General features: G+C 45.6%; 1 protein-coding gene across 1 annotated transcript; it reads left to right on the top strand.

The window, feature by feature from the left end:
• The first annotated feature begins 13756 nt into the window (after window positions 1-13756).
• Window positions 13757-27129, top strand: TMEM88B (transmembrane protein 88B). The gene is made up of 2 exons (XM_063317735.1): window positions 13757-14305; window positions 26419-27129. The coding sequence occupies exons 1-2, from the start codon at window positions 14036-14038 to the stop codon at window positions 26686-26688; spliced, it is 540 nt and encodes a 179-aa protein (XP_063173805.1). The 5' UTR covers window positions 13757-14035; the 3' UTR covers window positions 26689-27129.
• Window positions 27130-27624: the final 495 nt, after the last annotated feature.

The raw sequence follows: 27624 nt of genomic DNA, 5'->3' as shown, positions 1-27624 counted from the left end.
CCATAAGTATCCAGCCAGTCCAGGAATGGAGCCGGTGAGCCAAGTCCAGCAGATTGTTCCTTACAATCTACGCTTGAGCGTGCAAAGAGCTGTTTATTTAATAACTAAGTGGACATAAGGAGGGAAGAGGACGTGTCTACGAATCGCTGATTGGATGTCACCTAGCCAGTTTGTTTCTCTTTTGTGTGTACACGCAGACAACAGACACACTTACGGAAATGCTTTTTAAGCCGGTTTAGGTTTGAAGCAGCCTGACGCTTGAGGAACATGGGGCTTGTAGTCCAACACAGGCATTGATTTCAGGTTTGGGAAGGCAGCTGTGAAAAGCGGTGGTGGTGCTTAGGCAGAGACCATCATGCCGTGCCTCCCAGGTGAAACCCAAAGCTTAGGATTTGCAGAGGGTTGTAGAGTTCTCCACCAGACGGATCCAATTTTGGCAAACTCCTCAGCCCATCCAGACGGAAATGCCTGTGTTGCTGGGTTCTTCTTTAAAAAAAACAAAAACTCTGAAAGATAAGTTGAACCAAATCCTCACTCGTCCTTCCCCACGTTAAAGGAAAAGGGAACAGTGAAAACACCCTTTGTGGGCACCCCGGTTTGATTCAATGCTGGCTGCTGGTTCCATTCGCAGCTTCTGAAAAAAAAAACCTGGGTGGGTAGCTTAGAGCCAAAAGGATACTTAACCTTGGAGGCATAGCAGACAAAAACAAATACAAGTGGGAGATTTTGTTACAGACCATCTGGCATGCTCCAACATGTCTTCTTTCCGAGGTTACATCTGTTATTCAGTGACCTGTTTTGTTTTGTTACTCATGACTGGAACTTCTTTTCTTTTTTAAATAAATGAATGTTACTTGTTAAAATAATGCAATCAAAAGAAAAGAGTCTACGCCGAATACTTATTGATTTGTTTAGATAAATAAATAGTAGAACAGTGATCATATGGTGATTGGGCCCAGAGTCTGAGCTGTGTCTAGAGATGTTCAGAGCAGAAGGATTGATCATTAACTTTGCTTCTCTGCAGTGGTCTGGCAAGCTGGCCTTTGACACCTCAAAACTCAGTCACTCTGAGTCATTATCCCTTCTTTGCACACCACGATCTGAAGGGAGGGTGCTGGGCCTCAGCTCAACGAAACAATGATTTTTTTAAAAGCATACAACTGTTCTCTGAACCCAATTGGGTAGGAATTAATCATTGGCACCAGAACTGCTTAGGGATCTGAAATCCGCCACCCGCCAATTAAACTCTTTCGTTATGTTTGCGATGTCTGCCAAATGTGGGCAGGGGGTGTTGTTCTTCTGGTTGGCCAGGGTCCTTGTTTTCTTTTTTTAACTTATATTTCTGTTGCTTTGTAAGCCGCTGTAATGGTTTTATTTACTTATTTCGTGTCCAGACCAAACTTTGCTCTGCCAGAATGCAGCCACCACCACAGCTTTGTCATTAGCTTGCTGTAGGTCACTGACGGTACAAGGCTCCGGCAATAATCGGCGCAGCATCAGATGCGCCGGGTCTTGGATTTCTTCGCATTCACATAATATATTGCCGTCAGCCAGCAACCCCCACTTAAATAGATTCATCTTACACTTTGGCACCCCCACCCTCATCCTATTGATTGTCCTCCAAACTGTATATGGGAGAGTGCTTCCTGCGGCTATTTCTTCCTTCGGTAGAATTCTTAAATCAGTGAGCTCATTCCTCCATTTACTTATTCGACTCTGTTCTTTGGGCCCCTCAAGGGTTTTAGTTCTTGCCATAAAGCTCTTTCTAGATTTAATGTATGTAATGGTATGTGGGAATGACCTTGGGAGACAGGAGGGATAGCGGCAGACGTCACGTAAAAGGTATCTCAGCCCACAGGAGGAGGGAGGGCATGGGAAGCATTTCAGAAGGGACCCTCCCTAGTTTTCAGGAGAGTAAAAGGAAAGGAGGGGAGAAATACTTTCAATCTTGCAAGATTGTAATGGTATGTGTCATGAGTAAGGATGGCGAGCAGGGGGCTCTCACCCAGACTGTCAAGCGCATGCGTAGCACTGAGGAACTGTTCAGCCATTCCAAGAGACACAGATCGGGACCGCCTTAACCTTTGGGGTTTATATGGCTGGGTTTTCCCACGCTTTCTCAGTTTGTTAGGATTCTTGTTAAGTACTACTAATAAATATTAGAGACCAAGTCCTCGCCTCAGTGTGTTTCCTGGTAATCAGGACAGTATGTGGGAATTACCTTGGTGGGGGGAGAGATGCTGCCTAGGGAATGATCAGATAAGAGAGGGCATAGCCCATGGCTGCATAACGGGAAGCGTCTGAAAGTGCAGTTCTCCTGCCATCTCTTTTACCACCTGATAAGTTAGGGAGGTTCCTTTCTGAGTTTCTTTCCCTCCCCATTATGCAGCTCTGGGCTGTGCCCTCTCTTATCTGATCATTCCTAGGCAGCATCTCTTCCCCCCATCTCCCAAGGTCATTCCCACATACCATTACAAAGATTCTGTTAATGTAACCTGAGAATAAAGATGGAGCTAATACTCCTGGTTGTGCTTCTTGTCTTGACTACCTTACAGGGCTAACATCCACTTAGAATCAGGCGGCTTAACAAACAAACAAACCTGCACATCCTGCTAGGCCATATTATACTCGTAAATGTGTTTTACGCATTTCATGTTTCATTTCAGCTTTGCAGCTTGCAGGAAACCAGCTACGTTCTTGTATTATGGAGTCACCGACTCAAGCAATTCACCATCGCTGGGCTTCCTTTAACCTGCCAAGTCATTGTGCTCATTATCTAGACATCATTGCTTATATGATCTGTCCAATGTTTCTTAATAAGCCCATTATACAAAGCAGAGGAACGCAATTAAATTTGTGGACCCAAAGCTGCCATATTGTATGCAACGTTTTTATATTGTCATTGATTATATTTCCATCCTCTACTTCAGGAAGTAGAGGCATGCAGGAATCTTTTCCATTTTCTGCTCCTGACAAGGAAGATTGGACAGTGAGGTTGTGGATTAACTTCATGCTGGGAAGAAGGCAATGGATGTAAATCCCATTAGGGTAGGGAACAACACCCCACCACTGTTTGCTTATTTCCAGTTCCCTCTGGACCCCTTTTCACATTTTGAATCATGCCTTTGCTGTTTTTGTTTTTGTTTCTTTAACTGGGGCCCAGCACTGAGCAATCAGATTGCTGGCCTTCCCAAGTAGACCAGACAAGAAACATGACCAAATGCTACTTTACTGTAAGGCTACATTAATCTTGCAAGTCTGAAAGTACAAATGTCCCACCAACTCCTTTACAGCCCAAGAAACTAAGGAGGGTCCTTTCTGAGCCTCTTTCCCTTCCCGTTATCCAGCTGTGGGCAATGCCCTCTCTTATCTGATCATTCCCTGGCAGCATCTCTTCCCCCCTTCACCCCATCTCTCAAGGTCATTCCCACATACCATTACCCATTCACAAGGCACAAGGAAAGGAGAGGTACTGAACTACAACTAGGAGGTTTTTCTTAAAAAAAAAAGAAAAGAAAGACATTCTGCAGCTGCTCACAAGATGGTGCTATAAGCAAGAACAAAAGAGAGACAGCACCATAGCCATTTGACGCCTCCAAAAGAGCTCTGGCATCTCTATACGTTTGTTTGACAAGAGAAGTGGGTTACAGTCCACCATCAAGATGGTCCTCCGTTTGAAGGTCTATATATAGCTTCTGAGGGGGATAAAATGAGGATTGCTGAACTCCAAGAGCAATAAAATGCCAAAGAAGAGTGCTATCTGTGGCAATTCAATTAAGTGACCATTCACAGCAGCAGTTAATCAGCACTAATGCCATCGCGTTAGCATCGCTATCTTAATTAGCACTTGCTGAAGAACCACTTCATCCAGCTAGAAATCTCTGTCCTATTCTTGCTGAACCTGAAAACCAGGAGAGGCCAGAAGGGAGAGTAACTTGGGTACCAAAGGGGGCATTTCATCCTAAGGGCAAATAGATCCTCTCCTTTCCACCCGTTCCATGGATCTGTGTGCGCCTTACAAAGAATAGCCCTCTGAGCTGCAGATAAAAAGCTCTGGTTAGTGGAAGCTCTTGTCTAGGGTGGAGCAGTGGCCAAGTTCCAGCAGAGAAAGAAGCTTTATGAAGTAGGTTGGGGTTGCTGTACCATCTCACGAAGCTGGATTTCAGAACATGTCTGCTTCTCAAGAGGAGAACCCAGGAACTCTAAAATACCACCAGGTAGGGATTCAAATCCTGTGTTTCTGAAGTTTTGCAGCTGATCCTGGAGGTGGAAGTTCAGAGTTTGGGTGCTTTGGTTCTTCCAATTCTGGAATCATAACCTTCTCAAGGGGAACATCCACTGGGGAAGTCATCTCAGGAGGGCTACTGGCCTCCAGTTCCCCTTGATCTACCCTCTGGGATCAGAAATGGTCAGTTTCTCCAAGGACTGATCCATTTCCATAATGGTGCTGTTAAGGAGTGGTGGAACCTGACAAAATGCTAATACTAGAGGAGAAATTTTCTTGGAGTGGCAGAAGATGCCATTCCCTATCTGATTCTGTTCTGCAGAATCAGAATGCCCCCTATGGTACCCAAGTTACTCTCCCTTTTTAAAAAAAAAACAAACCCTGCACATTAAGTGAAAATGCTCTGATTTGGGATGAAGCTAAAGTCCAAGTCTGAGAGAGGTGATGAGTTCAATAAAGGAGCAAGCAACTGACTGGACAAGACCAACAAAGCGAGGGCCAGTAAACAGATGTTGTTCTAGCTACCGGGCACTGTAGGCTAAGCCAGAGCTATCACAGCTGCATGAAGCTCAGGGGCAAAACACCAGAGACCTTTGTAATCTTCCCATGAGGAGGCCTCGTTGCTCATAGGAGTCCCACTTCTTGCTCCTTAAGTAGATACTTATACAACCACTATGCAACAGCTGCAGCTTCTGGTGCGGGTGTTTGGTGAGTCGGGCTGGACACCCAACTCAGACTCTTGAAGAGGGATTCCTTGGAATGCAGGTTCGAGGATATCACAGGCTAAATGTTCCCATGAGAAAGGAGGTTCAGGTCCAACTCCAAAAATTGAGCCCTTGCAGAGGTAGGTAAGCAATGAGACTACTAGCCCTACCCTGCTGGTTTCCATGGCTTTCATAGTGTTGGAAGGGGCCACTGAGCCAGGCTTCTGCCTTGTGAAAGAAACAAAGATAACCCACACAGTAAGGGATGACAAAAGATGCTAAAGGACTTGCTTGCAAGGGTTTGTTCTCTCCTTCCTAGTCCCACCACTGCTTTGCACCCACTGGAAATGCTGGCTTACCCTAAATCTTTTTTTAAAAAAAGGATGCTAGCATTCCTCTGTGATTAAGGGCCCGTAGAAGAGAAGGTCAACCGTTGCTCTTCCATACAGTGCCTCCTCTTAGGAATGCTAATGAGAGAGGGAACAAATTGTTCCCCAACAGGGCCCTCGGTAATTTATTTTGGAGAACCTTCTCTCTGGTCATGATTGCTCTTGTCAAACAAGATTCAACCGGGTCTTTAGACTCAAGGGTCTTCTTTGCCGCTCTTCAGGCTTCATTTGAAATGCTAAGGAGTGGGTGGGAATGTAATTAAACTCTGTCTCTTCCTTTCACCCATGTCTGTTCTCTGATGAGGATGTTCAGTCCGGAGAGGGAAAACTGAATTCTTCAGATAGTCTCTTCCACGGGAGAGGTGGTCTGCTGGAGATATTCCACCAAAGGTGGGGTGACTGCCATATTGCAAAGTGGGAGTTCCAGGAGAAGCACAGAAAAATCAGAGATGTTCCCTCCTGTCCCCTACAGCCTACAAAAGTCCTAGGAGTCCTAAACTTATGTCCAAGCAGGATTAATCCTGCAGGCAGGATTCAATGCTTGATATGTGATGCCAAGAATAGACTGGATGAAGGCAAATGAATTAGAACTTCCTCCAAGCTAGACAACACTTATGGCTTGTTGGAAGCTAGACTGGGTTCAGCCTGTGTTAGATGGGGGGATGATCCCCTTAAGATCTTAGCTTAGTGAGCTGGATGTTCTCTGGGATTTGATCCCACTCCATTTTGGTGGTGCCATCTCACATGCATCAAGCAAAGCCATCTGACCTGGCTAAGAAGACCCATATTTTTGATGTATCATTTTAAAAAATCAAAATGCTGGGTAGCTGTTGCCCAGGGATTCATTTGCAAGTATGTCCATGTATCCAGAAAATCAAGGTAACAGTAATGTGGGAATTGTTTCCCATCATGATAAAATGGACAGCAGTTTCCCAAACAAGGAAGTAATGCAGACTAACACACTTTCTCCGCTCTTCAAGAAAAAGCCCAAGTATTACCCCTTAGATTGCCCATATATGGGTATCTCGCTTGAATGCTGGGTACTGGTTGGAATTGTTGTGTTGTACCCTTAACTTTCCTCTTAGTCTTGCATTCTTATCTCTGGGATTATTTTTTTCTAGATCAGACTGCCAGGGATAAATCTGACATGCAGGAAGTTGAGTGGGAGAAAAATATCTGGTACAAGCCATAATTATATCACATGCATCATGATGTCACTGCACAAGATGAAAACATTGGCTAGATTTCTTTTTTCTCTTCCTGGCTTAGCACGTGATGCAAAGCCAGCTCCTCTGATGAGTCCGTGGTTCAGTCAATTGCGCAAATCCAGGGAAGGGGTGAATTCAGTAATCAGCATAGGAATATTGTGTGGTCCAGCCGAAGTATTGTTTCAAGGAGAACAAACCGATAGCGATGATGATCTCCAAAGTCCCTCTCAATTCTATGATCTTCTGTCTTCCCAATGCCAAAGTACTCCAGGCTTCAACCCTCCAGAAGAATCAATGAAATCTTGGCTGCAAAAAAAAAAAAAAAAAGGATTCCAGGCACGCAACAAGATCAGGAAAGGTGCTTTTGACTACCATCAATCTTTCAGGAACAGCCAGTAATAGCCAGGATGCTTCGCAACATAGTTGAAAGCCTCCAGAAGAAGTATAGTGCGAATGAAAAACATGCTGTGGAAGCAGGAGGTAGACTATTCTTAAGTGAATCGTGTTATTCACAAGGCTAAAAATCAAGACACAGGTGAAAAAAGACCAGGCTTGAAATACTGCTGTTGAGAATTCATACAGCCTCTTAGATGGACTGGGATGGAATTATTGCCCAGGACAGAACTGGGAGTGAATAGATGGTCCTCCATATGCTGAGAGGTCCAAGGAAATTTCTGGGAATGCTTAAAAAGAACATGCAGAAAGATTCGAGAGACCTTCCTTCCTTCCTTCCTTCCTTCCTTCCTTCCTTCCTTCCTTCCTTCCTCCCTCCCTCCCTCCTTCCCTCCTTCCTTCCTTCCTTCCTTCCTTCCTTCCTTCCTTCCTCCCTCCCTCCCTCCCTCCCTCCCTCCCTCCCTCCTTCCTTCCTTCCTTCCTTCCTTCCTTCCTTCCAAAAGAAAGCAGCTGACACTGACTGTCTTTGGCTACACGGCTAGAGCAAACCGCTGTTCCCTTGGCTTCCTTCAGATCAAGGAAGAGGTGTCACTGCAACGTGCTTTCTGCACCTAGTAACCATCAGCCACTCAATCAGCAGTCCAGGCGCACACAGCTTTTTCACGTGGGAAACCACCCTTAACTTGTTGGTTTTTAGTTATTATTTTTGGCTTATGAGGGTGGCAGGTCATGCCATTGGAGCAGGCAAGGTTGGCATTTCCAACTATTTCCCCCCAAACACAAGGTATTTCAGAGCTTAAATGCCGAAGAGAGAACAAGAGTCATAAAAGCAGACATGGGGCAAATCTGGATGAATCCTGTAATCTAACACGGGCCTTTGTTATTAGATGTGCTGAGGAGTAAACAAGGGGAAATCAGGTGGACACACGACAATCTCGGCATACTGTACAAATATTGGATTTGCCTGCGTGGGTGCAAAAAGATGCAGAGAATGAGGAAGTGGTGCCTCAACAGGCTTTTGTTGACTTGACAACTAGGAATGGCAAGTCAAAAGCCTTTGGGCTAGCTTACCAGTACCCAGTCCTTCCTTAGTTTTCAAATGGCACTCATCTTATTTATATGCAGACGCATTAAAGGTCCCTTCACACTCTTGACAACTGAAACCTAATCCAGAGCCTCCAAAACTCACCTCTGCCTCCCTTCACTCATACCATTCCTTTCTCCTTCAGCCTCCCCATCCGATTTCTGAATGGTTTCTAATTTCCGAGGGCTCAAATTAGATTTGTCCCCCTACACCTTTTCCCAACAACTCAGGATCTCAAGCTTCTCCAGTAGGAGGTGCGAAAGAAAGCTTGAAAAACATACAACTAAAATAACAGTACAGATCCTGAAGGAAAATCTGTAAATAAGAAAGAATGGGGGCGGTGGGGGGCGGTTTGGGGTTGGATTGACTAATGAACGGGTTTCTTTTTGAGGGGGTGGTAAAGTTCCAACTGACAACAGTCTGATTTGCAGTGAAGTCACAAGAAAGCTAAAATAAGGTTGGACAGTTTCTTACTCAACATTCTGTGGGAAGGGGGCCATTGTCTTCCTAGGCTGGGTTAAAAAAAAAAAGTGAACGGTCCCCCGTGCAAGCACCGAGTCACATCTGACCCTTTGGGGGGATGCCGCTTTTGCGATGTTTTCTTGGCAGACTATAGAGTGGGGTGGTCTGCCATTGCCCTCCCCAGCCGTCACCTTCCCCAGCAAGCCGGGTGCTCATTTGACCGACCTTGGGAGGGTAAGTCCTGAAGCAGGGAGGGTGGGGAAGGGGAAGGGAGAGAAAAGGAGCAATTATGAGACACAAATACTACATATCTCTTGGGAACATTTTGTGCAATCCATCGTGTTTACTGCACCCTGGATGCCATCTGGATTTCATGCCATTATTCCAAGCTATTTTAAGCACGGTGGCTGTGGAAAAAAATCAACCATGCAACTTTTCCTTGGTGGCTGGGATGAGGGACTGCGTCGAGAAAGGAAAGGAATGGATTATTTCAAAGCTGGAAATAGGTTTCAACATTCATCAGAAGAAAGGGGAATTCTAAAGCTGTGATTCCAGGTATTTTGCTGCCTCTGGAAGAAGACAGTACCTTCTCACCACTGTTTCGCATTTAAAAACTAACCTGGTTGGCATGAATCTGACTTTAATGCTAGTCATGAACAGGGTATATTGTCTGCAGTCCTTAAAGGCACAGGACTAATAGCTTCAACAACAACGTCCTCCAGCCACAGTTTAGATCAGCGTTTCTCAACCTTAGTCACTCTAAGATGTGTGGACTTCAACTCCCAGAATTCCCCAGCCAGTTGCCAAAGTTCAGAAACTCTGGTTTAGATGCTGCTGAGGCCCCAGACCTTGCCACCGCTTCACATTATCCAACTGTAGAACCAGCCGTGGTTGGGGGGAACTGTTGTTTTTCATTCAGAGAAAGGGCAAAGCAGTTTCAACAAGTGAATTTCAGAAAGCTCAACATGGCCAGTGCCCACTTCCTAGGAATCTCTCCTCCAACAGGCTTTCCATTGTCCAAGAAAAGTCAACATAGGACAGCTGGTGGAAGGATCGCTGAGTTCACAATGTTGACAAGCTTTGCAGAAATCAACAGGAATCCAAGTTCAGCACCAAGAAGAGTGACAATGGCCCAGACACATTTCCCCCAGCTCTAACTTAGAACAATTGACCTGGTTCTATATCCTACTGGAGATAAACTTCTAGGAGTTCCCCCGAGCAGGCCTTATGTCATTATTTTAGAGCCAGTACTCTGTGCTCAACTGGCTCTGGATGCTCTGGGCAGAAATGGAGAGCCAGAAATCAGGCCAAGTTGGGTCTCCCCCAACTCACTGCCCCTTCAGCTTTTCTTTTACACGGTTTTTGCAAACTATTGAGTATCCCCAAGCTTGCTCCCTTCCTCCCTCTGATATGGGGTGGTGGTGGTGATGCTCTTTTTGGTAGGTTAAGGAATAGAATTTAATCCTGATCCTAGTGCATGCTTCCTCTGCACAAGGATGGACATACCCACATGCAACAAAATGTATTCGTGTGTCAGCCTTACCAGGTGGACCAGACAGGAAACATGACTAGAGCTAATTCTACTTGATTGTAAGGCTACATTAACAGAATCTTGCAAGTCTGAAAGTGCAATTCTACCCCTGTCTACTTTACACCCCCAAAATTAGGGTCTCTTCTGATCCTCTTGCTCTGCCCACTATCCAGCTGCGGGCTCAGCTGCCTCTTATCTGACTGTTCCCTAGGCAGCATTTCTGGGCCCAGCCTCCCAAGGCCATTCCCACATACCATTACATTGTGGGAGTGCTTACACCACTTCCTTTCTCTGATGTGCCCAAGAAATCATTACAGCTTCTCTCTAGTTTTCTGCCAGAGCGCTGTATTTTATTGTTCTCCTCACATGACTGGTGGGAACACTTGATGCTGCCAACTGAAGTGTCTATTTTTAAGATGCTTCTTGGCAGGATTTGCACTCTTTTTTATTTTTACATGCTGCCTTTCTCTACCTTCTCCTCTCACCAATTATCAGCTTCTCAACATAAGCTGATGTGGAGGATAAACAACTTCAAGATGTGAGATGAAGGAGAAAGATGAATGAGACTCTGCAGACACCATGAGCTTGGTTACCCTTTGAGACGACCACCCTTTCAGCATTCCAGCCCTCCAGGCTCCTCCAGCTGCTTCCACCCCACTGAACACAGTGCATTCCCTGTTCCCCGTGTCTCTTAGTTACCGTGTGAGATTCCCCACCCCATCCTGAGAGCCAGGCTGATCTAACTTTTTCCAGTAGAATCCATTTATTGGTGTGCTAAAAATGTTGGTGAACATTCTGTGGTATCTTTGTTGCTAAACCAACAGTATGGGGGTGGGGTTAGAATTTCTGGATTACTTTTTGCATTTGCACAGTATATTGAATTGTATATTGAACTAATCAAATGAGCTAGATTTACAGAACAGGCTAAGCCCTCTGCATACACACAACCCATGTTAGTAAATCATGCCTTTCCTATGGAACCATGAAATGGGACCATGTAATACAATATTGCAATGTGGAACGGACCCACTTTGAGTACCGGTCGTTCAGCTACTCCCATTTCCCAAATGCTTTGTTCCACCAATCCAGCTAGTTCCTTGTTATGACATCATAGAGGTGAAAGAGACTTTGGAGATCTCCTAGTCCAACCACCAACCAAGGCAGGGTTTTATGATCAGGGTGTTCTGGAGTTCCCCAGTCTCAGGGTGTTAAACCCCAGGTCTTCCCTGAACCTGTGATAATTCCCTTTTATGTGGTGGTGCAGTTTTACCTACCCAGGGATGCTCATTCAGAGGACCAACTTGGCCAATGACCAAGTCATTTTTGCAATGACTGCAAGACAGTTGGTTGTACCTGTGTTATGGGGGGGGGGATGCAGCAACCCGCACTGCAGATAAAAAGAATCTAATCCAGCCTAGCATCACCTCCAGGAATCATTCAGGATGCAAAGAAGGCAACAGAGAAGATCCACCCATAAGTAAGAACTCCCCCCCCCCCCGCAACATTCATATCTTAGCACTGTCTAACAATCACCCAGGTAACTCTCCCAGGTGGCAAAACGGAAGGGATTCCAGCTTGAGCTCAAAAGAAGCATTATGCATCACGGACATGAAATTTCCCTATAAACCCCCAATGTATCAGCGTTAACCATAAATATACTCCCCCCAAAGCCACTTCTTTTCCACTCCCATTTATAGAAGCACATAGACTGAGATGATCAAGAAAGAGGGAGACACCGTTCCCTTAATCACTCATATGGAAACACGTATTTTCCCCCCCTCATCCTTCAAAGGCAGTCCAGCTCTCCAGGGACTCCATCTGTATATCTTTTAATGAGCTATTAGGCCCTGCTAAGGTGGTTGGGGAGCGGGGGGAGGGGAGTGTGTCAATAGCTCATTAATGGGCAGCAAGCCGCATAAGGCCCTCGGGAAGTTGCACAATGAAACCGCTTTGCTCCCATGCCATGCCGTTGGAAAGGGCTCTGCTGATGGAGTTAACTGGGTAAATGCAGGAGCATTTTGCAGTGGTGAGGGAGAGAGACTGTGCCCCCCCCCCCGGCATTGACACTGATGCGGCATTTCCGACTCCCTCGCTTGGAGAGTCGATCTGAATTTTCACGGAACCCTTAGAAGCTTTTGTACCTTTATTTGGGAGGGCCAGGTTGGGAGTACCACAAGGTACTCTTTTGCTTCGACGCATTGGAAAGACAGGCTAGCGCTGGAGGTAGCAAGCAGGGTTGCAATGCAGAGTGGTTCTCATTTGCTTTTGGGCAGCAAGATCTCACGGTGCTCTAAGGGCCACTGGTGGTCTAGTTCTGGTTTAGTGCCCCATGGGAACCTAGTCAATATCTAAAACTACCAAGTCCCTGTCACCTATAGCAGCTAATTGCTAGCAAGCGATCTAGTTTCCAGAAATGATTCTAAACGTTCAGTCAGCCTGATATATAGATGCAGATATAATAGACGGAGCTGTGACTAGCATAAAATACCTTGATACGTTTTGCCTTCCTGCATATCTCAATTTAGGCTAGGTCCAAGCTAACCAAATACTGTAGTTTTTCTGCAACCACCACTTGATAGTAAATGCCTTTACTATCCTTTTCCTCAAAACTAAAGATCACTGAGATCAGGGAAGGGCGACTGGTTTTTAAGTCTATGGATATGCATTTCTAATGTTAGTAGAAACACACACAGGTGGGATTGGCCAGCCGGTCCATAGTTCTTTCTTCCAGTTAACCAGAAAATGCTCGAGCCAACCAGTTTAGTTCAGTGGATGGGAAATATCTGGATTTCTTCACTTGTCCTTCCGTGAACACTTCTGAAAAGCCTCCTTTGGAACATGAATGTTGCCTTTAGAGAGGGAGCCAGCTCCTTAACCCATCTTAGCTAGCATCAGCACGGACTAACAGCAGCCACTCTCTATTACTGTATTTTCTTGCAAATCTCCCAGAGCTACTGCAGTGGGGTTGCCTGCACCAGAAATAAATCCAAAATACAAAAAAGTTGTGAGTCAGAGACAGAGGTAGAATTGGGGATCTTGTGTAGACAAGGCAGAGACTCAGCCACTTTCCAATCCCTTGTTATTAATCTTCTCTTTTCCATCCCTCCCTATTGCCTGCAACCAGCCTCCCCTTCATCAGCCCCCTTCCCGTTCCCCCTTCCCAGCCACTGATTACAAGAGGAGACACAGACCAGGGATGCCAAGCAAAAGATCAGCAGTGGGCCCGGCTGGATGGCAACTGTGTGCAGTAAGCATCTTGGAGGGGTGGAGAGAAGCAGCAGCTAAGGATTGGATGCCTGCAGGAGAGAATTCAGCGCAGCTGCTTGCAAACGGCAACGCTGCACAGCGATCAGAGCTGGCTCAGAACTGGGGAAGGAGCCCTCCACGCAGGCAGAGAGCCTTCCTGCTTCTGGACATCACAGAAGAGAAGGAGCGGGAAACGAAAAGTCCAAGGACTGAACTCTGCCAAGGTAATCACAGGATGAATCCAGTGCAAAGTGCCGTGAAGACTTGAAGAGTGCTGATAGAGGGCTGGAGTGGCGTGGAACTCCAGAAAACCAGGCATTATTAGGTTTATATTCTGCCTTTCGTTTGTGACCTGGAAACTCAGCCCACAAGGTGAAAGCAGAGGGTGATACGTGTGCCTTTCCCCCCTTTGTTTGCAAATTTCACACTGGCAATCTCTTTTTGGACCAAGAACTCTGGTAGGCAAACCTGGGGAACTGCCTGCCCGCTGGAAGACCCTCCTGGAAGGTCTTCTCCATCTCATACCATTTCATGTGAGGCCACCACCTGTTCCCTAAAGGACATGTGAGAGCTTCCCTCTTAGACGGCTCCAAGACCCACCTCCCTCCAGTCTCCCATTCTTGGAAGTGGCCACCACTTTGGGAAATCCCACCACTGCCACTATCTCCTCACCTAACTGGAAGGACGGAGTGGAGTTCTCCGTTTGGAGGGCAGAAAAGAGAAGAGAAATTAAGGCACGGGGGAACTTGAGGAAGGGAGGGGCAAAGGGACACCTGGTTGGAGCTTTCTGAAAATGCCTGATCAGGACATTGATGACTATGAGGTGGACAATCTCTCTGACACTTCACACATGATCCAAAGTCTCCCCCCTTATAACATGGAGGACCAGCTTCTGCCCATGGAGCGCCGTAGCACCTGTGGCTGTTGGGTATGGACTTGCCTGGTGGGGGCAATGAACTCCTTTGCTTTTCTCCTGAACCTCCTTCTGATGGCTGCCATCTTTTCAGTGGTCCTTTTGCCCGCCATAGTCGTGGTCTATTTTGGATTCCAGTGTCACTCCCGGGTAAGTACCATGCAGCAGAAATCCCAAACAGAGGAGGGTGTAATAAGGTAAGACCTGCCCAGTGGATGGGAGAAGCTTGTACTCTGCACATTCTCAGAGGCATCACCTGTCTTCAGTAGAGCAGTTAAATAATGGTACGTGCTAGCTTTAATGGTCTCATGCTTCATCCCGTTGTACTCTGATGTGCCTATTATTAGGTTTATATTCTGCCTTTCGTTCGTGACCTCAAGATGATGTACATAGGGTTTCCTCCTCCTGTTTTTGACTGCAACAGCTATGAGGTAGGCTGAGCTGAGAGAGTGACTAGTCCAAAGTCAGCCAGGAAGCTTCCATGGACAAGGGGAGAATTGAAGCTGGAGATCCTCAGTCCTGGCCCAAGCCCTTAATCACTCTGCCCTCCTGGAATGCGTGGTCCTTCGTTTGATGACAAGCCTCATAAGGCAGCCTTAATACAATTGATGCATCACACTCATTCTGCGAAATGGGACCTTACCTGCAGAGTCCTACCCAGCGGCACCACCGTCTGTGGTTTTCTTTCCATGTACACCCAAGTTGACCCTTGTTAAGGAAGGGGAGGGGGCAGAGATCCAAGAGCAGCCAACTTGCTCACTTCCTCAAGTGTCAGGGAGTTCCTTCGTTGGATTCATTTCCTTGGGAAGAGAAACTATTTATTTTATTTTATTTTATTTTATGTATCGCATTTTCCCACCGCCCATCTCAGCAATGACTCCGGCTGTTTACAGACCGTTTATGGGGCATGGTGCTATTACAGGGAATGATGATCTCATGCTGCTGCTGCTGATGGCTGCGACTATTACTCCTCGCTATAGTTTTAGCCCTTCAGTCTTCGTGAGGCTTCTCTTCTGAGAGGATACTGAATGTATGGACGCTAACCTGTGTATTTGGGACAACCAAAGCTAGTATCTGAATGTGCAGATACTGTTCTTATATAGGAGAAGCCAGACTTGAACGATGACCTTAGTCTAAAGGACCGCCCTTTTCTTTGGAAGTTAACTGACCTTCAAACTATGTCAGCCCTTCCAGGTAAACCAGAACTAATTCTACTTTATGATAAGGCTACATTAACAGAATCTGGCAAGGCTGAAGGAGCAAATCTCCTGCCCTCCCTATTTATCACTTGAGTGGCCTGGGCGGGTCTTTCCTAAGTTTCTTCTGTAGACTGCTACCCTCTCTGGGACTCCCTTTCCTTTTATCTGGTTGTTCCCTAGGCAGCACCTCTTCCCTCTGTTCTCCAAGGCCCCCCTCACGTTCCATCACAAACGATTAGCCAGATAAGCAACCCCGCCTCCCTTTCTCAACTGCTTGCTTCTTCTGTGGATACCAAAGGCAGCTCTCTGCAAAACCCAAGTTATTCTCCTTTACCCTGCAAAGGGGGGGAAAGCATCTGTCGGAGAGCTAGCAGCCACCAGCCGTTGATGCCACTAGAGAGGGATAGATGAAGCCGACATCATCTGTCTCCCAATCTTCCAGATAGGGGATATCCTATCATTCCAAGCAAACACAGCTGTCTTGATAGTACCCTATCCCTAACTAAGAGTTGAAGATGAGGGCTGTGTGGCTTGGTGAAGAGTCCATGGCTTTTTTGCCCACGATGTTCTGAATCCAATCCTGTTTGGAAAGCCAAGCTGATCTGGATTGTTTTCAGCATGTCCAACTGGATCTGATTCAATCTGCTGAGAGTCGCTCCAGGTACGGTGTCACTAAACATGATGTTCTAGGGAGCAACCTCAGCTAACCGGCTGGGTACTCACAACATAGTAATCTAAGTTAAGGTGGGACTTAAGCAGCTTGTGATTCAGCGTGCTATGAGAACCCGGCTTTTGTTCTTGCTAATCTTCTGAACTAGCCCCTCACATCCAACCACATGGGGTTTATTTGCATAGGTACTGGAGACGATGTGATGATAGCCACTGTAAAAACTGCAGCGTGGGAAGGATTCCAGAAACTTCGGGCTGATTTTCAGCTATTGTGAAAAGTGGGAAAATAAAAGGAAGCGCCAGGGTTTCATTCTGAGGGTGTCAGCCAGTCCAATCTGGCAATATAGGAAAATGTGGTCAACCAGCTGGGTGGGAGAGGTGAAGCCCTGACTTACGCTCCAGAAAAGGACAACCTTTGATGCTATTGGGGAAAAAATTCAGCCCCGCAAAGAGAGGGCAAAAATAGAGTCAACCACGTAGTCTGAAGATCATTTAAGGAGCCTTAGAGGGTCATCTTGCCCACCCATCTTGTTCAATGCAGGCTCTGCAAAGCAAGATGTAACTGTGGATTCCTCACCTGAAGCCATAATTACACTTAAAGTTTATTCGGTGTACAAACTTGACTTCTGGCAATTTTTATGGATACATCTGAACAGGATTTCTTTTCTTTTCTTTTCTTCTTGGCAACAGAGGTTTGCCACTGTCCTCTTCCAGGATGTTTTTTGACTTCTAGTCTAGCCAACAGCTGGGGGGTCTCTCATTCAAAGGGCTTTCCTTAAAATCCTCCAACAAGTAAGGTTTCAATTCTCTCCTGCAAAGGCAGCCCATCTTACTGTCCAAGAATCCTAACTGCTTGGATATTTCTCCCAAGAGTTAGTTGGTCTGCTTCTTTGCCATCTCCATTCTTACATTCTAGTCTTAGTCTCCTGGAATCTTATGGAATATGCACATACTCTAAAAGAATAAATAAATACTGGGTGGTTCTGGCTACACTCCAGCTTGACACCCCTCTCTGCAATGAGGAGGAATAAAAACGAGGCCTTGTAAGGTTGAATAAGAAACTACCTCCCAACAGGAAGTAAGAAGATCTTCTAGGGGAAAAGTTGAACTTGGTACACAGATAATCCTGGGTCCCATCAAGACTTTGGTCACTCAAAAAGCTTCCACTAATGTCTTGTGGGACCCCAGAAAAATGATTAATTCTGGGCAAAATGAGTTGTAAGAACACAGTCTGCCTGTAATACTAAGAAATAATAGCTTCATGTTATCAGTTTTTGGGGAGGAAACAGAACAAGAGGAGCAGAGAGGAATTCAAATTATTGTGCTATGTATCACTTCAAAAAATACACACAGATGTAAATTTCCTCTGCAGTAATTACTAAACCTCTAGGACTGTCTAAATAAATTCCACATCTTTAGTGTCAGGAACTTTCTTCCAGCCTTGGTTGAATCCCCAGAATTTTCATCTTATTGTCAGAGTATTTTTCTCATGGCCATGCTCCTATTTTTTTCCCCAGTGGCAACCTTCCTCCTGCTCCCCAGCTTTTGTCTGCATTTGCTGACACTGACTGAATTCTATTTAATTTCTTTTTAATTAAGGCTTTCCCCCCTGCCACAGTCCGTCTCCAGAATTTGTCTGCTAAATTAAAGGTGGAGAGAGAGAGAGAGAGAGAGAGGCCAGTCAAAGCAATAAAAGGGGTAAAAAAATCTGAATCAATATTGTCCATGTCCTCAGTTTGGGCCCAGACAGCACTGACCAATCCTTGATTCATTCAGACTGACAAACTCATTTTGTTCTTATTAAGCATTCTGCAGATCGACAGCCAAGCTAATGTGCATTTCACTAGGGACAAATGCCATCAAAGGCATTTGATCTGGCCTCTTCCTCTGGATCCCTAGGAAGTTTGAGCATTATCAACCCTGCTTGCAGAAGTTTCCCCAAAAGGGAATGCTAGCTTATCCTGAGTCTAGGCATTTGGAAGGAATTCAGAGAAGGGCAGTGGGGATGATCGAGGAGGGCACCAAAAAACCTAGGAGAGATGGGAGAACATTCTTTAGATATCTGAGGCTGTGTCATACGGAAGAGGACATGATCTGTTCTCTTTTGCCTTGTTATAAAGAGGCAGATTCCAGTCAGAAGGATTTCTGGTGAGGGAAGGAAGCTTTTCTTAACAGTAAGAGCAATATATTAGTGGGACCAATTCCCCATGGAGGTACTGGATCCCTGTTAGTGGATGTCTTCAACAGAAGCTAGATAGCTGTTCATTGGGAAGGCTTTAATTCAAATTCCTGCCCAGAGAAGCGGAGTGGGACTGATGGCCTCGCTGTCTCTTTCCAACTAAAAGTTCTATATCTATCCTAATACAGTGGGAGCTACTATTGGGATATGTGGGAGATTTAATTTGAGATCTTCTATAGGCAAGCCAGTTGTTCTTCCTTAGAGCCACCTGCTCGCTCTCTCTCGAACCACTAGGACACTTGCTCAGTAGAGAGAACTATAGACCAATCTAATTAGAAGATGGTTCCCACAAACCACAGTCCTCTTTATCTCAGAAATCAGGTAGTAGCAGTGGACTTACTCCTTAAAGAACATATTCAATCAGGTCAATTAAAGATCAAGCAACTGCCAATTTTGGCTATTGTGTTGGTCTCTCTGCCTCTATGTGTGTGTGTGTGTGTGTTGCAATTCTAGCCTGTTGGGTGAATGCATGCTTTAATGTATTGTACAAACTCAGAAAACTCACCAACCAGTTTAAGAGTGCATGCGGTCAGAAGGTAGGAACAGAGAAGCAAATTGGTCTGCCCAGATTTGATTCTGGAAAATTGTAATCCATGCATGGATTTTCAGAATTAGGAGATATGGCTCACCACCCAAAAACTGCAGATGAAAATGTACTGTAGAGTCAGGAGAAATGCACAAAGGGATTCATCTGTTTGGTTAAATTAAGCCACGGGATGCATTATTTTAGGGGGAAACTGGTTGGCAAAGAAAAACCGAGCAAGAGCAGAACTGACTGATTTGTCCTTCTCTGGCAAAGCTCTTCCAGACACCACAGAGTTTAGTGGAAATAGCCAAAGGATATGGAAAAACAATCCTCTGCTGTGTCTGAGCTGGTTGAGGGCAGTTGATTCTGCAGGGAAATTGGCCCACCTTCCACTTTCTGGGGTGTGCTTTACAAAATGCCCATGCTTGAAAATGGGGGATTTCCCCCAAGATTTCCCCCATCAGCCCATCCTGGGCCAGGAGCCAATGTTTGGGAGCTGTCCGTGGTCCTGAACCGCTGAAAAATTCCTTTGCCTTTGCTTTTTCTGCGTCCCAATTACTTTTCAATTGATTTAAGAGCAGCAGTGGAGGTTCGAACTGGCTTCATTAAAGGGGGCTATTAAAATACTAAATCAGTCCTGGTTTGCAACTTCGTTCTCTAAATGACCCCTCTAGAATCAATGGCCATGTATACAAACACACCCACCAATGCCCTGAAAACCGACTCTCTGAGCTCAAAGCTCAGCCCAGTTTGAGACGAATAGCAAACTGAATCTGGGTAGGACAGATTCTAGGGGAGAGTGCCATGTGGTTATTTTCCTTTCCGTAGCTGCAACCAGGCCATCGAGGACACCTCTGGGCATTCAAGGGTATTGTTGGCTAATGACTCCAGCTTTTGCGGCAAGCAACTCCTGCAGAGGAGTGATTGGATGCTACGCATTGAATACTGGCCATGTTATGCAAGCAGAATACTCTTTGTAAACTCATTCAGCCATCCACTGCAGATGGGACCCCAGGGAATGCAAAGCCAAGGCACGCTCACTCTCCCATTACTCAGCTTAGCTTCCTTGGCCAACTGGGAATGAACCAAGAAACCTTTGCATCTATTTCTGTCCACAGATGTTAGAATTCCCAGTTACTCTGACTTTTAGCAGACTGGTGGTAGGTTAAAGTGAGCCTGCCAGGATGGGGAAGCTCCTGCTGATGCCCTGGAACTACAACTCCCAGCATCCCTCACCTGGAAAGCCACTCCTCTGTCAGCCCTCTCATCCAATCCAATCCAGTTCCAATGGATGAGTGGCCAAACTCCAGTCATAGCCAGCTCACTTTGGAAGTCCCTTTTCCTCCTTAAAGGACTAAATGGAAGACCACCCCAAACAAGATCTGGAAAGGCAAAAGTGTAGCTCTTCCTTCCCCTGGCTTAGAAAGCACAGATATGGGCCCCTCTTCATCTCGCCTCCAAGCGAATAGGTTCAGTTGGTTTTCCAGCTGTCACCAAAAACCTTCTGCAGCTGTTTGCTCATGAACAAGAATGGATTTAAGAATCCTAAGGGCGTAAATTCTTGAAGGGCTGTTATTCTTAACAGCAACGGGCTGGCTCCCTCCAGCCCATAAGAAAATGGGAAATGCTGAAGCAGCTCATGTTTTAATTTGTGCAGCCCAGTTCTCTATTTCATACCTCTGTCTCTGTCCCTTCGGCTGTTTGATGCAGAAATTAGAGCAGGCACTTCCCTAATGTGGGCAGACGTTCAGCCCATCTCCCTGGAGTTGTTTATTACCATATGTTAAAGAACAATCAAACTCTCCTGGGCTTTATAGGCCCTAATTACCTGCCATTAGATTGCAGGAAATTCCCCCCATTTTATTACAGTTCATACGTACATACATACATACATATCTGCTGTTAGAAGTTGACACAGAGGAGGCAAAGCAAAAGAAGCTGCTGCATATTGGAACCCTACGAAGCAAAATGGAATTTGGGGTGAGATTTAGCTTAAAAAGAAGGCAATTAAGGGAGAAGGCAATGTGATTGAGGTGTGCGAAGTTAAACAGAGTATGAAAATGGGGGGGGTGCTATTTTGTTGGGGTTCATGTAAAGCCTTAGGTCTTTTTACCAACACTGCTAAATTGTTGGAGATTTCAACTTTGGCAAAGGTGTTTCTTCCCTCTGCGTGTGGTTCAACGGTGGAACTCACTGCCTCATGGTGTCACGGCCACTGCTTTAGATAGCTGTAAAGGGGAAGGGCAGAGATCAGGTCTGCAGGGTGGGTTTTCCCCAGAGAAAGCCGGCTTGCTGTACACATTCTGTGTCATCTGTCTACTTAGCAAAACAATAGCAATCATACCAAAGTCAAATTACAACTCCCATTAATATAAATCTAGACTTTTTTCCACCCTGCCAAAAGACTGCTGACAGATTTCAAAGTATCTGCTTTGCCATCTGGGCCTGAAAACTAACACCACTAAATTCTTATTGTGTTAGCCCACACCACTGACCTTCCACATGAGGGATCTTACTTCTCTCTGGTCCTGCAGATTTTATTCATCTCAAGCTATATATCTCCATTTTAAGAGTATTCTTTTTGACAGGCACTTATCACTTTCCTATTTGAGGGAGGGGGGAATTTGTACTCTTCTATCCCTTCACTTGGCAGATCCGTTCCTTAACTAGATTTTTTTTTTTAGTTACTCAAACCACAGTTTTGTCTGTGGAGTGTTCTCTGATTCATTTTATCACCCCCACTTGGAAAAATTTGGGGAGGCTTGAAAAAGATGAAAAAGAGCTTTCTCTCCCAGTCTGCTATTCTTCCCTCTGAGCACTAATGGTGGAAATTAACTGCCCTGCGAAAAAGAACACAACAAAAGTGAGGTCTTCTGCGTCCAACATCCCTCCTGAAAAGCATCAAAAGGAAAAGTGAAATCCAATGCCCTGCTATTCCCACTAACTCCTGGGTTTCACATTTCCTTTGCCATTTACATATCCCTTCCCCAAAAGATGATTGAAATTTGCATCGAAGGCACACATCTTGTGTGCAGAGGCAGGAGCAGAAATAATGCCTCATATTGGAGGTAAGGAAAAAAAATCTGCATCTTGGCATAACAGGGAATATTGAAAAGGTGAAATGGCTCACAGCATTTATACCTTGGTGGCTTGTGCACACATATTTATGGGATGCTAGAGTTATTCATCCTGACCTTCCTTCTGGATATTTGTAGAGAGCTGAAAAAACAAGGGCTTACCCTCAAGAAGCAGAAAAGCAATGTATTATGTGTACCAAAATGTTTGCATTGCTCAAAAGTAACAATGGCCCAAGCCATGTAGGGCTTTACAGGTAACTGCCAACCCCTTGAATTGGGCCAGAGCACCTCCCACAAAGCACAGGTTGTTCTGCTGAACCAGGTGGCACCAAACACCAAGCGGGTAGCAGTCTGTGCCTGCTGCAACTTCTGAGCAGTCTCCAAGGGGAGTCCCATGGAAACCAGATTACGGTAGTCTAACTGAGACTCTAAATTTAAACTTATAAATGTAGTAGATAAATGGTGAGATGACAAGGGCATGCCTTCAGCACCTGCTGGTCCAGGTGGGGTACAATTAACAGACCTACTGGCTACACCCACTGGCTATAGGGTCTCCTGGCCATGGTTTCCATCTGCTGTTCCAACAGGAGTTGTGAGTCTGGGAGAACTCTCAGACTGAATACCAGCTCCTTCAGGGGAAATGCAACTCCATCTAGAGCAAAGCTGGAACATCTGTGGTACTAGAGGACTGCTGAACTAGCAGGAAGTCTGTTTTGCTCCATCCGGTGCCTCACAGCATCCACGCCCTGAATATTACATCCTTGTAATAAAGATTGGGGGGGGGGCTGCATTCACCAAACAAAATTGGTTGAGGGGTGGGGTGAACCTAGTCCATTTAGTTAGCTTGCAGATAAATGTATGTACAAACCCAGCTCATGACTGAATTCAGGAACCAGGTTAAATATATTCTGCAAACACAACAATAAGTTGGCAGGAGTCAGGGTGAAAAAGAAACCTTGGGGCAAAGATACCATCACTGTGCAGTGAAAAAAAAAGTGCATTTAAGTATTAAATAGAATCCCATTCCTTTGAAAGACAAGGACCACTGGAAGCCTATGTGGGAGACAGGACTGAAATCTGAAGATTACATCCCATGACCAAGATTAAAATTGAATTCACAGTTGGACTTATTCCGTGAATAAGAGGCAGCATCTTATCCATTGCCCTAAGCCTTCATTAGAATTGTATTCTAAGATTTGCATTAAACAGTCATGAAAACAATTTTATTTTGCTTCCTTTCCCCAACATGGGATTTTCCTTTTTTCCACAGCATCATATATATGGCATATTCACTGAACTGTCCACTCTCACCCCCAGATCTCTTGATGATCCCTTCAGAGATTATTGAGATGAGGGACCAAGTGAAGTCCTCTTTATGCACCCCCAGACTTCTTAAATTTGCTGGTCCAATCTTTGGTTCAAGACAGCAATTGGGCTGTTATCTTTCACTGAAGTTTGTCTCCTGCCTTAACGTTTGGTTGTAACCTTTTTTAAAATTATTTTTACAGTCTATTTTGCTAAGCTGTACCATTTTATTCTGTTCGCCTTGCTCTGCAGGCTGCCCGGAGAATACATGCTGATGGATTGCCATATAAATATAATCAATCAGGACAAAAAGCTCAAAGAGGGTAATTTGCTAGGGAAAATGAGTTGTAATTAACCATTTCTTTCACATCACACAAAAAAGCCACTCCTTCGGTTTGAGTTTACATACGGGGGCATTTGGGTTAGGGCTCTGTCTGGCATGTATCCAGCCACCTTATAAAACAAACTTTGGCTTAACACACAGTAAAAGCCCTGCCAATGTAGACTGTTAAACAAGCCACAGCTGACCAAGATGACTTTTCTCTGAAAAATAAGCCAAATATCTGGCTGTTCCTGATAATTAGGGAGTGCAGAAGAACATTATTTGTGTCTCATATAGCCAATCAGTCAGGGAAAGCAGACAAAAAGAAGGGTGGGTGGGAGGATCAGAAATAGCATTGGATATTTTCTAAATGTCTGCATTTCCCAAGCTGTAAATGTGAATGAAAAATTCAATGCAGGCAAATAAAAAAACCAGCTAAATGTCAGGCTGATAATTTTGTTTCAACTCTGACCCTTTCTTTACAAGGGGGCAGAATCTGAAGCCTCACGCTCTGCAGCAAAGACGCCCAATGTTTCATTCTGCCTCCTTTTTTTCCCCCAACTCCACTCCTCTCTACTCTTATAGCAAACAAACAGTTCTCTCCCCGTTTTTTCCTTTTGGCAAAGAAGAAGTAAATTGCTGCCAAACAGACATTTTAACATGACAGACAGTGGATGGTATTTGATTGGAATTATCCATAAATGTAAATAAAATTGAATCAAGGAACGTGGCCCTCAGCAAGGACCCTTATCCTAGAAAACATGATTTCAGCCTCCATCTGCTGAAGAAAATTGATCTGTACCAGCAATTCTCGGGACTTATTCAATGTGCACCCCACAGATCAATATAGATGCCCTCCAGACTTACGATCAAAAGCTAAGATGTTGTGAGGGGGCAGCTTCCTGGTACGGCGTGGGTTGGTTTTAGAGAGGGGAAAGGTTGGCTCTGAAGTTCACCATCTCCAGGAGTCTGCTTTGGCATCCACGGGGTGTGAGCATTTCATTTGAACGATCTCTGGCTCATTTATGGTGCACTGGTGTGATGCCAACAGCCACCCCAATTCCCTGGGTGAGCCCCAGAGACAGAGTCTTCTTGGTGATGGCTCCCCCATTTTGGAATAGCCCTCCATAGCTCTCCTCCAGAAGCTCTAGCTTTTCTCAGACTCGCAACCCATTGGTTTTAAATTCCATTTCAACAGCAGAGGCTTTTAATCAAAGAACTGACTTGCCTTGAGTTCTATAGTTCCCAACCAGGTAGTGTGGACTTCACCTCCCAGAATTCCCCTGCCAGCATGGCCAATGCTAAAAATCCTGGGCACTGGAGTGTGCCTCTAGAAGGTGCCCAGATTGGGGCAGACTGCTCTAGTTCATATGTGACAGTCTGCTGTAGCCTGTTTCTGCTCTAATGAATATAACAAGTAGCTTAGCTGCACACAGAGAATTCAAAGGCCCCCCCCCCTATTTTAAAAGTCTAGTCTTTTACTGAAATTATCATCTCAGATGCTTATGGCTCAAGTGAGGGTCAGCATGGTGCAGTGCTGAACTAGGACTGGGGAGATCCAGGATTCAAATCCACCTTCTAGCCCAGTGTTTCTCAACCTTGACAACTTGAAGATGTGTGGACTTCAACTCCCAGAATTCCCCAGCCAGCATGGCTTGTTGATATGGGGATAAAAATAAAGGGCCCCAAATAAGCTGCCTTGAACTCTTGGAGAGAACATTTCATGGCGGGGGTGGTGGTATATACATGCATCATAAATAGAAATAATCCTGGCAATAATAATGATGCAAGCTGCTTTTAAGATGAGTTGTCCTCCTTCCTCCAACAAATTGCAGCCTCGAAAACTTGAAACAGGCATCAGCTTCTGAGAAATACAGCTCAAAAAAATGACCACCCAAACGTGGAGAGATCTCCACTGACAGATTAGCTCAGAAAGTCTCAAAAGCTATAATGGATAATTAAACTTTTAATCTGACAAGGGCAGGCTCTTTCTGGCAACAGCTTCAGACTGAAGATTAAGTAAACATATGCTGCGGGGTCGGTGGGTGGGGAAAGGAAGAGAGATGAGCAGCCCTGAAGCTCTGTTGAAGGCCAGCTTAATGTTTTCCCATCGGTTCTTTTAAGAGATCAGTTGATTGAAAGCAGTCCAAGGCTTATGAGCATCTAACACAGGGTTCAAATTTCCCCTGTGGCCAATTGTCGCACCTTTTGGCATTTCTTTAAGTCTGAGGGGTTGCTATTTTGAGGAATGTGGCTTCAAGTGGAGGCTGGTCAGGGGCCAGCTTTTTAAAGACATTGCTGTGAAGCTGATCAAGCTAGGCAAGGTTGGGGCTGCTTAGTACTTGGAAAGGAGACCACCAGAAAAAAACAGGGTTCCCCAGATAGCAGCCCCTACATGACCTTGGGTGATCAAGGCAGGATAAAAATATCATCATCATCACCATCATCACCATCATCATCATCTCAAAATGCTAAGCAAGATCAGGCCTGGCTAGTATTTGGATGGGAGACTAACAGGACATTCCAGAGCTCTAGACGTGTTTTGGGGGGAAGGCAATGGCAAAGCACTTCTGTATCACATCCAAGGAAAATAGATGGGATGAGTCAAGCTTAACTCAAGGTCGTCTTGGCTTTGGATAGTACAAGTCTTGGATATGAATACAGCTTGAGGGCCGGGCCTCTCCTTAGAGGCAGAAGACGGCAGGATCAATCCCTGCCACCTCCAGGGACAACTGAGGGTCAGTCCTGAGCTCACGAGACTCATACAATCCAACATACAATCCATGCATCTGGCCCCGTAAAGCATCCTTGCACTAAAAGTGGTGGAATATTCTCCCAGAGCAACCAGCAGAGTCCACAAAAGATCCCCAGGGGTGATCACCTCCAGGAATCCCACCCCTGACTCGCTTCCTCTGCCTCTTTGCAGGTGCTCCACTCCACTGCCTACTACTGCCAAACCATCCTGGATGACAACAGCTCTTCGGCCTTGATCATCCTCGGCTTCGTCATCATGTCCCCCCTCATTGTGGTGGCCATGGCCCTCTACTGCAGCCTGGCGCGCCGTCTGCACCTCTTCCTGTGCTTCCAGCCGTGCGCCCGGGCAGTGTACAAAGGCGTAAAGTGGCGGTGGTACGAAGAAGGGGGGCTGTGCGGGTGCGTGAAGGAGTGGAATCGCCAAGTCAAGGCTTGGGTCTAAGCTGATCTTCCCAGCCTCCAAGCAGTTTTGTTATTTTCAGTGGGGATGCCAAGGAAGAGCAGTGACAGCAACCTTGCCGCCACGTTTTCTGCAATCTCTTTTTGCTAAGGAGCAGCCAGGCTAAAGGCTTCCCTGGATTTCAAGGCAGCCTTGGGTTAGCTGCTTATGTATAATCCCACAGGGGTGTTCCTATATTTGTTGTGAGCTGCACAAGGGGTGGGGCTGAAGCAGTGGTGGGTGGGGCCAGAGCCTAAATTGGTGGGCACTCCCTTCTGGCATTCCTTTTCCACCCTAACTGGTTCATGTAACAACCTCGATTCTGCATCCAAAGCTTGGCTCATATTACCTTCGATTTGGGTTTTCTGCAGCTTCACGTACTGCGTGACCCCAGCCCTTTTGGCGAGTTTATGGTTCAGCACATGGCAAGAACCCAGGAAATGGGTTAATTCAGGATACAGGTTGTATGTTCCCTGGTTGCAGCGATCCTCAATCCAACACCCCAAACACTAGTCTGCAGGTTTATGACTGACCCCTCTTTCCAGGTAGAACACCAACTAGCAGTCAGAAGACACGATGAAAACTCCTTAATTTCACAACACACGGACAGACTCAACCCGTGTTTCAACTGGGAAGCTGTGAGCATCCTAGGCCAAGCCAAATCCAAAAACGCTAGGGAATTCCTGGAAGCTGGGCACTCAGACACATCAGCCATCAGCAGATACATAGAGATAAACCACACGTAAACACCATTCAAAGGAGACAATAAAAAAGCTAAGAAGGAAACAAAAAGGCCAGAACACATCCTCTCCAGCAGCCAACTCCCAGATAAGCAGGGATTAAATCCAGCAGAAAACAATAGCCTAATGAAGGAACTACCAAGGAGAAAGCCACACCCCCACCAACACTGGCAGGGCAAGCTATTGTATATCAACAGGG

This window comes from Candoia aspera, chromosome 18 (assembly GCF_035149785.1).
Source record: "Candoia aspera isolate rCanAsp1 chromosome 18, rCanAsp1.hap2, whole genome shotgun sequence".
NCBI classification, from domain to species: Eukaryota; Metazoa; Chordata; class Lepidosauria; order Squamata; family Boidae; genus Candoia; species Candoia aspera.
Note: the sequence above shows the minus strand (reverse complement) of the source record. Positions and strands in the feature narration are given on the sequence as shown.